This window comes from Octodon degus, unplaced genomic scaffold, assembly GCF_000260255.1.
Source record: "Octodon degus isolate 3935 unplaced genomic scaffold, OctDeg1.0 scaffold00008, whole genome shotgun sequence".
Lineage (NCBI taxonomy): Eukaryota > Metazoa > Chordata > Mammalia > Rodentia > Octodontidae > Octodon > Octodon degus.
In genome coordinates this window covers 16,351,663-16,363,759 of record NW_004524584.1, presented here as the reverse complement: position 1 = coordinate 16,363,759, position 12,097 = coordinate 16,351,663, and the positions used below count along the sequence as shown (strand labels likewise).

General features: G+C 36.6%; 1 protein-coding gene across 1 annotated transcript in view; it reads right to left on the bottom strand.

Moving 5' to 3' along the window:
* Window positions 1-12,097, bottom strand: part of Dock3 (dedicator of cytokinesis 3) — an 825,219-nt gene that overhangs the window by 453,490 nt on the left and 359,632 nt on the right. The window contains exon 7 of the mRNA XM_023706273.1: window positions 6,569-6,653. Within this exon, the coding sequence (XP_023562041.1) occupies window positions 6,569-6,653 (85 nt within the window). The remainder of the gene's footprint in view (window positions 1-6,568; window positions 6,654-12,097) is intronic.

The window sequence follows — 12,097 nt, the reverse complement described above, 5'->3', positions numbered from 1 at the left end:
GGCAGAAATTCCTACTCGGCGGGAGGGGTGGGGAGGTACGGCGGAGTGGTGGGGGGCGGCCCGAGGGGCTGGGAGAGGGTCCGGCCCACGCTGCTCCTGGGCTGGGTCTGCTCCCGCCAGCGCAGGGTAGCAGGAAATTCTCCACACACTCACCGGACCTGGGCTAGGACTGGGTCTCTATCTCTTTATTTTTTAAGTGAATAAAAATAATGGAAAAGAAAACATGAGAAACAATACAGAATTTCACTAACAACATGACAGGAATGCAATAATGTTTGTTGCACCGCATTACTGTCCTCAAATCAATTGTTCACATTACCAGGTATAAGCATGCAAAAGTGGTCAAAGAATAATTCTAAAGAAAAAATTGTGTCTTGATTATTTAAAATATGTAATACAATGTAAATGTTATACAAATAATAGTTATATTATACTGTTTAAGAATTCCAATTTTTTAAATCTCTTTTATTTATTTAGTGCAGGTTCTCACTATGCAGCTCAGACTTATAGTGATCCTCCTGTCTCAGCCTCCCCAGCGCTGGGATTACAGGTGTGCACCACCACACCTGGTTTCAGGGCTGGTGCAGCATGCAGTACAAAGGATCAAACCTGGGTCCTTGTTCTTGCCAGGCAGGTGCTTAGACCACTGAGCTATCTGACCATCCCCATGTGTAGGAATTATTAGGAAAAAAGACAAGTTAAAAGAGTTCATTGCAGAAATAATTTTATCCCAAACATTTTCAATCTGAGGTTGGATGAATCTTTACACATGGAAGACCAATTGTATATACCTTTCAGTAGCTATAGAAAAGTGTTGTTTGTTTTTTGAGATAGGCTTTTGCTATATAGGCTGGTCTTAAACTTGCTTTGTAGCCCAGGCTAATATCCAATTCACTATCTTTTAGTCTCAGCTTCTCAGAATGAAGAATTACAGGCAAGTGCCAGTACAGTGACTTAAAATACTTTTCACTACCACTTCATGGTGAAAGCTGTTAAGTATGTTCAGCATTTTTTTTTTTTTTTTACTAAAGATACCCTTCCTAGCTGCCCTTTACTCTTTGCGTTTTTATGGACCAGTTCTGAATTTACTCTACAATTATTATACAACTATCATCCTGTGACTTCTCTCTTCTATTTACCTCAGGATTCTTTACATTTGTTTCTTGGGTCAGACTACATTACCTAGACAGCACAAAATAGTACCTTTTGGTTTACTCCTTCAACTTAAAGTAATAATTCATTCCTTTGTTCTTTCCTGAAGGGCAGCTAAAGAGTATTATTTTGAGACTTTGAGTGACCAAAATGCTTTTTAAGTTACTTTCCCAATTGACTGATAACTGTGGTATTGAATAAATATAACAATCTAGATTGAAATGGTTTTATTCCCCTTCAAAATTGGTACTATTAAGTTTCTATCATTACAAATCTATTATATGTTACTATTATGGACTATTGGACTATACCAGGTTGTTTTGCTGAATTCAAGTACCTACAATAATTCAACTGGCATCAAGTATGAAAAGGTCCTTTAGAGCTGGGGAGATGGCTCAGTGGAATAAGCGCTTCCCTGACAAGTGCTAAGGGCCTGAGTTCAATCCCCAGTTCTGCCAAAAAGAAAAGGTCCTTTAAAGACTTCTCCAAATATAGCCTCTCTAGCAGCAATGGAATACCTATCTCTGACAAAATAAAACAAAATAGGGGGATATAAATAAAGGACCATTTTGTAGTGAAAAAAATATATCTGTATAGACAAAATAGGATAGATATATAGCTACTTTCTCTCAGTTCAGTCAGAAGAAAGGTTTGCACTAATATTGTTTAGACAAGATATCACATCTCCATCTTGTCCTCTGATTAAGCACTATGAAGACAACAATATGCACTGTATTAATTATTGTAACTGTCCTACTAACCTTTTTTGAAACTTTTTCATTGCTATTTTATTTCCTCTTTAAAATGAATAAAAAATAATATTTACAAAAACCAAATCTATTATATGTGACTTTTTATGTGTGTTTTCCTCTCTGGAAATTTTCATCTCATCTCTTTATTCTATATGTTGAAATTTAATAATGAAGTGCCAAATACTACCTGGACCCTTTAAATCTAGAATCTAGAAACTCTTATCTATGTTCCAGGAACATTTCTCATGATTTTTTCCCATTTTTCCAACAATCAATTTCTCTGTGTGTGTATATCCCTCCCTCCCTTCATCCCTCCCTCATACTCTCATATAGTGGTTGGGAATTGAACCTAAGACATTCAAACAAAGCTACAACCCAGTCCTTTTCTTAATTTTTATGTATTTATTTCTTTACTTAAAGACAGGATCTTGCTAAGCTGGTAAATTGCCCAGGCTGGGTTTCAATTTATGATCCTTCTGCTTTGACTTCCCAGAATATTGGGATTACAAGTATGTGCTACCAGGCCAAGGTCCTTTGTTTTCTTTTCTGAAAGTTCATGATTTAGAAACTGGGCCTCCTAGACAGAATCTCTAATTTTTGGAACTTTTCTCTTTTATTTTTATTTTATTTTATTTTTAATGAACTTAGAACAGGGTGTACAGGGTCTCATTACATAGATTGGATTTTGAGTGATTCTCCTGCTTTCAGCCTCCCAAGTGCTGGGATTATAGGTATGTGCCACCACGCCCAGTGTCAATCCCTGTCTCAGCAAGCCCAGGGGGCAGGGCCAGCACAGCTTGCTGGGGATCAAAACCCTGGCCACTGTGCTCTGCCAAAGCAGGTACTTTAGTCCACTGAGCTATCTGGCTGGCCCCTCTCCTACTTTTATTCCATTGTCGTTCTACTTTCAGGAAAATATCCTCTAACCTCCATGTCACATATATTCCCTTTCTCATTTTTAATTTTCTAGAGCTACTTGAATTGCTGCATTCTGTTTTGTACTTGTTTCTCCCTTTTTCTCTGTAGACAGCAAGCAACATTTTCTTTTGCATACCTACTTATTCCAAGTTTCTTTCATGAGATGTTTATTCTAGTCTCTATGGAAGGCTTTTTGTTTGTTGATAGTCAGCTGTTTCAAAGTACTGTGCAGGGTCTGTTGATTACCAGGTTCACTTGTAGAACCAAGTACATAATCATCTTATGCAGTTTCATAGTTTCAAATGTATGTATCTCCTAATTCTAAAATTGTACTTCCAGCCAAATAGCTCAGGGGATTAAAGTGCCTGCAAGCAGGCAGAAGGGCCAGGGGTTTGATTCCCGGGCCTGCTGTGCCGGCCCCGCCCCTGGGGCATGCTGAGAAGGCAATTGAGACTGGGCATGGTGGCACATACCTGTAATCCCAGCTCTCGGGAGGCTGCAAACAGGTGGATCACTATGAGTCCAATCTAGTAGTGAGACCCTGAACACCCTGTAGACCCTTCCCTAAAATACAAAAAATAAATAAAAAATAAAGGGCCAGGGAGATGGCTCAATAGAATAAGCACTTCCCTGGCAAGTGCAAGGGCCTGAGTTCAATCCCCAGTTCCACCAATAAATAAATAAATAAATAAATAAATAAATAAATAAATAAATTGTGATACCTACACTTCACTCAGGAACCCCAGACATTTATCCATGCATTTATATCTGTATGGTGCTGGGGATTGAACATAGGGTCTTTATACTGATCTTTATTCCCAGCCCCTGTTTATTTTTTTTTATACAGGCTCTCACTAAATTGCTGAGCTGTCCACAGTGAGCTTCAACTCAGGATACTTGTCTCAATTTCCTGGAATGATGAGATTACAGGTGTGTGCACCACACCTACCTAGAACTCCAGATTTCAGTATCACCATTTAGATATCTAAAAGGCATCTCTAACTTCAAAAAGTTCATCTATAGATGCCTAACTACTCAACTTTCATACCTGCATAACATTTCCCATTTTATTCTTACCTAAAGGAGTAGACTGAAAACAAGAAGGATTTTTTTGCACACGTTATATATCAATTCAACCTACAAACAACTTTCATATCAACGTATGTTCAGAGTCTGAAAATTTCTCACCACTTTCACTGTTCTAGCTGTACCTCAAAATACTAACACTAACATCTTGTTTGAATGAGAGAATCCCATCTCCATTTTATGATCAAAAACACGTATCTAATCATTTTACTGTCATGGTTCAGACTACTTGAGTGCTCTAATTTGGGCCATACAAAACTCTTCATGATTTTCCTCCTTCTTGGCCTCATCTATTCAACTAATATATATGTACATGCCAAATTTATCAAATGTCATACTTCCAGGAACTTCTCTGTCCTGTCTGCCATTTTAGAATGTCTGTATTTCTCTTTTGTACCCCTAGGAAATAAGCCACTACTTCTAACAACATCCGTGTTTGCCTTAATTATATTATGCTAACAAGCAAGGAAACTTTTTTGTGATCTACGGATTACATAAAGTAGAGTCTCTAACATGGAAACCATGAACAGGCTTTAGAAACAAACAATTGGAAGAACATGCATCAATCCTTGAATACTAACTGTGTATGTAGCATGCATAGATAATTCTACCATTCTGGGAAGCTGAGACAGGCAGATTTTAAGATGATCCCATTCTGGAAAACTTAGCAAGACTGTGCCAACAAAAATAAATAAATTTACAAATCGGTCAAGCAATGGCCGTGACTCATCCACATGGCTGACACTGACAAAGGATCTACAAACTGCAGTACAGGGTTTCAGGATAAATCCTGAAGGGATTTGACTGACCTTATCAGATACAAAAGTTACATTTCTTGTTATATAAGGCTTGCTTTATCTTGGTCTTAACCATCCAGCAGAAAAGTATAAAAACAAAGTATAAAAAGTAAAGCCATATTAATATGCTGAGCTATAAAAGGCTCAAGTAAACAACTTCTGGCATTGCCAGTCTTACAGAAAACCCACTACTGTTATGGACTACTGGACTACATTGGAATATTTTGCTGAATTCATGCACCTACAATATTGAAATGACAATGGAATACCCTTCTCTGATAAAATTAAACAAAAAAAGGGTATACAAATGAACGACCATTTTGTATCTGTATATTCAAAATAGTTAGAATAGATATACAGCTACTTTCTCATAATTCAATGAATAGAAAGATTTGTTCTAATAGTGTTTGTGGACAGGATATCATGTCTGCATCTTACACAATGAATAATCACTAAGACAACAATATGTAATGTATTAATTATTGAAACTGTCCTACTAATCGGTTTTGAAACTAATTGCTATTTGTTTCTCAATAAAATTGTTTTAAAAAATAATAAAATTTAATGGGCTGAAAAGATAGCTCAGCGGTCTCAGCTCCTGCCTGGCAAGCACAAGGACCCAGGTTTGATTCCTAGTACAGCATTCCACACTGGCCCTGAAAGGTTCTGGGTGTGCCCTGCTGGCCACTGGGCATAGTGGTGCATGCCTATAATCCCAGATCTGGGGAGGCTGAAACAGGAGAATCACTATGAGTCCAAGCTGCACAGTAAGACCCTGTACCAAATAAATAAAAGAAAAAAATAATCAAATAAAATTTAAAAGGGTTAAAGTATCTCTGTGTAAAGCCCCTGGGTTAAATCCTAGGACAACAACAAAAAAATCTTGAAAACTGATTTTTAAACCTTGTATGCAGTTCATACTCATGTCCTAATAGGAAGAAATGTCATCAGGTCCTCCTATGATTTAGGAAGAGTTAAAAACTAAAACCCTAGGTGGTTAGGTTCTTGTAGGAAAGAATTAAGTCTTGTCCATTTTTCATCTCTATATCTCACACTTACAGAGCATGCAGGTTAGTTAAAGCACATCTTTGTACATACTAGTAAATATAACATGTGAGTAGGTAGAAGCAACGAATAGGCAACTTTGGGTCTTCGGCTAGGCAGTGATCTGGATTTTTTTTTTTACATTCTTTAGGCAACTTTGGGTCTTCGGCTAGGCAGTGATCTGGATCTTCAATGTTCCTTGAAAGTATTATCATTTTCTTAAAGAAACTTAAAACTTTGTAATTCTCATCAATATATACTCACTGAATATATGTTCCTAAAAATGAGATTATGTCTGGTGCTTTAGTCTAATCTTGTCATATTAGGTTTTTGCTGTTTGTTTTACTTTAGTTACTTTTTCTCATCCAACCCATAAAATTTAACCTTGTTCATCAGCTCATCTGATACATTTTTATAATAACTAACAGACATCTAATGATCTACCAGTAAGTCTCTATAAAGATGGATGCATTACTTCCAAGCCCAGTCACCATATTAACAGACAATTGGCTCTTTCCCTTCAGCCACCTTACCTTCTTAAAAAGTAGGGGAAAAAGTTATATTAGTAATTTACAGGCTAATGAAAATCAACAAAGCAAAATCAACAGAAGATTGACTCCCAGACAGTGTAATCCTAGAACCTTTTTCCATTTGTGAAGCAAGTATGATATGTACCATCCAAATAAAGAGGTCTCCTTAGATATATTGAATTAACAGCAAAGAAATAATTTTAGAAATCTTATTTCATAAAATAATCAGGGGGAAAAAGGAGAAAAATGAGGTGTGCAAAAATAAGTCACCTCATCTTAGATTTCTTACCATCTTGTAGAGATCTGAGACACTGATCTGGTCAGAATCCACTACTTCAAAGTCTTTTCGAGGCACAAGGTCCAGGCCCAAATGCCTAGTAAATAGAAAGCCACATTTAGCATGCCATGTCCACAGTATTTGTCTCTCTTTATATCCCTGGAAACCTGTAAAATCATGATGTCATGGACAACTGTTCAGGTACTGCTCAGGGGCTATATGCCTGCATCCAGCAACATCTAATTGAGTTCATCTTTGGTTAAACACTAAGGTGAGCACAATTTCAGTCACCAATCAATTTCATCTGTGATAATAAAAAGATTTCTCAGTATCATATTTATAACAGAAACATGGTGTTCATGAAGGATGATTTCCTTTAGATCATTAATAAGTTGTAGTGTTTTAAAATTTCTCCCCATCCTACTAGTATACTTAAGGTTTATCCATGCATGATTTTCATTAGAATGAAAAAATTATTCAGGATTCTAATTGATCTGTAATTCAAAGTCAACAACAATAAAAAATTCCTTCTTAAAGATGCATGTTTTGGTTGAGATCTTATTTTCAATTTAATTAATACTGATACTGATAAGGGACTGAACATATATTAGCATTAACATCTTTAAAAACACTAATGTTAATGTTTATTTATTTGACGAACTTTGCATACCTGTATCTGTTAATCTGAGCAACAGACTTGTTTAAAATACCTAACAACCATTGTAAATTTGCTATTCTTGTTTTGAAATTCTATACCTTATGTATTGTTGTACGTTATTCTGTTTCAGTCTTTGTTTTTGCTATTTGTTTTTGCTATTTGCGTTTACTATTGTTTTTACTCTTTAAAATAAAATTTAAAAACAAAGAATAGTACAACTTAAGACAATAGAAAATGTAGTATAATTTTGGATAGGAAAAAGTGATGATAATTTTGGATAACTAGATGGTAGAATTAAGGAGTGGAAATTACTGTAGACACAACTGAAATTCTTGAGTAAGATACCAAACAAAATTTATATTCAGTAAATGTTAGCTCCTTTCTTATACTTTAGAATAACAGCTTTAATCCTTAGTAGAGTTACAGGACTGTGAACCTCTATGAAACTGCTTAAGATACCACGTGAGTTGCATTGTGTGAGTTCATACTTGAATTTGAATTTTTTGTGAAGAAAAGATCTACACCTCTCAGGAGATTTCAGAGATGCTCTACGTACAGCTGACTTACAGGTTATGAGTTATTGTGTGTGGCAAAGTATTTCATGTAACGTCTGAAAGAGAAACATTTTGCTCTTTAACTTGACTATTAACTATTTTTAGAACATACCAGCAAAGCCAATTCTTCAGTTATTTTCTGTATAAAAAACTCAAACTCATTTAAAATAAATTTTGGGGCTTTGGGAATGTGGTTCAGTGGTGCATATCCTTTCTACCTCGCTTTTCATAAAAGCAATTTATAATATAAAGATAATTTTGAAGCATGATCACAAATACTTAAAATGCTTTTATATACATGTGGAAAATCATGGAAAACAATATTAATATTTATATTCAGAAACTGGAATTATAAAATTGATCTTTTAAGACATTTTCCAAATTTTTATTATGTTATATCATTTTTTTTTTCTGTATTTTAGGGAAGGGTTTACAGGGTGTTCAGGGTCTCACCACTAGATCAGACTCATACTGATTCTCCTGTTTATAGCCTCCCCAATACTGGGATTACAGGCGCATGCCACCATACCCAGTCTCAATCGCCATCTCAGTGAGCCCCGGGGGTGGGGTTGGCAAGGCAGGCCCAGGGATCAAACCCCCAGCCCCTGCACCTGCTTGCAGGTGCTTTAATCTGCTGAGCTATTTGGCCAGCCCTTTATGCTATATCATTTAAACTTTTCTAAATTATAAAAATAAAAAAACAACATTATATACATATTTTTTAATCACTGGAATTCCCTTTGTAACCACAGGGGATTGATTCCAGGACCTCAAGGATACAAAAATCTGAACACCCTCAATCCCCTTACATAAGAATGGTGTGGCATTTGCATATAGCCTGCACACATTTTCCTGTATGCTTTGTATCTTTTCTATATTATGTATAACTCTTAGTAAAACAGAAATGCCAGGTACATATTTGTTATGATGTATTATTGAGGGAAATAACAAAAAAATTAAATGACTGAATATGAATACAGAAGTCAAAATTATATGGAATATTCAAAGTATTGCAATTAGGAAATAAAGAGATAAAAAGGACTAAGTAAATAATCTAACAATATAGTTGCTTTATATCTAACAACTTAAGAAAACCCTAGACAGAATCTAAGTCAGTGAGGCTGGAATTAAAGATATGTGCTCTTTTGTTAGTGCACCATACACAGTGATAAGCCTGTAAGGCATTTACACAAATTCTGTCTTAGCGTTATGGCACCATTAGTTAGTTTGTGTAGTAAACCACTCCCCAAATACCCATTCACCCACTCTACAGATATTTTCTGAGGTCTTGTAATATATTAGACCAAGAATATTGGCTATATGGAATATGGTAATTTTGAGCTAAGCAAATGTTCCTGTTCACCTTGCTTTTCCCATGAGAGCAAAGTGCTTTCCCTGTCCTAGAAATGGATACAACACAGTACCTTTCATTTTCTTGATTTTACTATCTTGAGAAATAACAGAATGACTGACAGATTATCTGGCAAAAACTAAAGACTACCTTCCTTCTACTAAAACTATCTTCAATAGATAAAGGATAATTGGCAAATATTACATTAATGAATATCCTCTTTGGAAGAAGGCAAAGATGTTGCACATGAGAAGCAATACATGTTGACTACCAATTTCACCAGGAAGAAGTGGTTCCTGGCAATTTCTTCCTATGGCTTACTTAGGAACAGTGAAGACAGGGATAGGTCAACATACTCTCTTGCCTATCTTCCATGCTAAAGGAGGCAGTGCAAAAGGGTAGTTAAGAGCATGAGTGCAATTTTTTTTCATTATTCCCTAAATAATACATCATAACAAATATGTAACTGGCATTTCTGTTTTAAAAAGTTATACATAATAAAGAAAAGATATAAAGCATACAGGAAAATGTGTGTAGGCTATATGCAAATTAAGTCAGATTGCTTAGTTTGCATTTGGTTTTTCTATCAAATCATTCTTTTTTTCAGTTTGAAATGCTAATTATATTTTTTTTCTAGGATACATTAAAACCAATATATGTGTCAGTTATCTATTGCTGGAATGTATTGCTATATAACAACTCCAAACCTCAGGGGTTAAAAGCTATTTAATATCCCAGTTTTTCATAGTCAATATTCATTCTCTCTCTCTCTCTCTCTCTCTCTCTCTCTCTCTCTCTCTCTCCCATACTGTTCTCTTTTTTATATCAAGTCATTCTATCACAGGCTGTTGTAAGGATAAATCTATGTAAAGCACTCAGCACTATCACCTGGCAACATGAGCCACTACTGCTATTACAGTAATTACTATGCTGTAATATAATTAACCACAATATGGCTTAAAGTGCAGGAACTGTAATAATAGGGATAATGTCTGAATAAAAAGTTCTTTTGAACAGCTGGGCATAAGCAGGGCACAAGAATCTATTTATACATAGAGATACAGCATAGAGCTGAGTTTTCAAAGTCTAACTGCTAGGGTAAACAGTTTCAATAAAAACACTAAATCTTCCATGATTTATCATTGATCATTAATTCCAACAGCCAATCAACATTTACTAGAACCTAGTCTATGTTTGTCTAAGGCTGTGTTTGGAGACACAGCAGCAAAAACAAAAACATACTCCTAATACTGTACTCTTTCAGGTAGAGCTCTCTGAGGCCGTGAATCTCTACATGAAATTCTTTGAATTGTACATATCAATGTCCTATATCAGTGATGGTAAACCTTTAAAAGCTTTCAATAACAATCATCTGGCTGTGGCACATGTGCCATAGGTTCACTACCATTGTTGTCTTATTCTATTTTATTTTGTCTTTTTCTCCTGGTGATACTTCTAGGAATAAAAAAATAACATGAAACAAACAAACCTGAAACATAGAATGCTAAGTAATTACAGGGGATACTTTGAGACATTAGACCTTACTTCTCTCCCAGAAGTAGCTGAAGCATGGAGATATTAAGGTTTCTTGTGGGCACTGCATTTTTCTAATGTTTTTAATAAAGAGAGTATAGAGTGTGTGGGAGAGCTTCCTGCTACCCTGCAACGGCGGGACCAGTCCCAGCCCAGGCGCAGCATGGGCCAAACCCTCTCCCACCACCTGGGGACACCCCCCACCACTCCGCAGGACATCCGCCACCCTGCCCGCTGAGTAGGAATTTCTGCTGCATTCCAGGAACCCCCAGACCCAATCCTAGCCCAGACCCAGTGAGTGTGAGAGAGAGCTTCCTCTCACCCCGACTCCACCTTAACCCCTCCAGGCACAGATGAGGTCTGGCATACATGCCTGGGAAGTAACCCTGCAGTGCAATCCCTGCAGAAAGTGTACAGGATAGATACACCCAGCTAGTCTAGGAGCAGAACATCTTGCCACCGGGGCACAACAGGTTCACCCTCAAGGACAGCAGCGGGAAGGAGCTGAGCACCGCAGCCAGACTCAAGCAAGGCACAGCTGGATAAGTCCAAACTTTGCAGAGATGCACCTGAACTTCAGTACGTGCGAAGGTTATAACTACAGCAAAGATCTACAACAAAGGTCAAAAGACAGTGCTACACAAAATGACGAGAGGGAATAAAATGCAACCTCAGAACCCAACCCCACCTGGAAAAAGTGCAGAGAACACTAACACAGAACAAACTGGGACTCACACAGCTGAAACAATGAATCAACAGGTTCTGAAATAAAGAAACAGATGCAGAAAGGTATAGAGGACCTCAGATTGGAAATAAAAAAAGAAATCCCTGAATTAATAACATCTGCACATAAGAATCAAATGCAGAAACATATGGAGGACACTCAGTGCACACCCAGAACAACTGCGGAGGACACTAGCTCAGCTCAAATGCATGAATTAATACTGTCGATAGTAAATAAGCAACGGCAGAAAGATACACAGAAAATCAGAGTGCAATTCTTTTCTGAAATAAAAAAAGAACTCTCAGAACTCATAGCATCTGAAGTAAAGAAGCAACTACAGAAACATAGGGAGGAAAAACAATCTGAAAAAAACACTGCAGTAATAGAATTTGCAACTGCTTCTAAAGAAGATATTGATAAAAAAAAATTGAGGAGATTAAAAAAATGACGGATTCCTTGAATGAGCAAATCAGGAAAGAAATAGATCACATGAAGCAGAGTCAAAGAGATATAGAAGAAATTAAAACCTCAATCACAAGCTTCCAAAACCGTTTAAGTGAAAGTGAAGAGAGAGTTTCAGATATTGAAGATGCTGGTGCAGCTAGTGAAAAGGTGAAAAAGGATCTCTTAAAAACGACGAGGATGCAGGAAAGAATAATCCATCACCTGCAAGATGATGCAAAGATGAACAATGTGAGACTAATAGGCATCAATGAGAAAG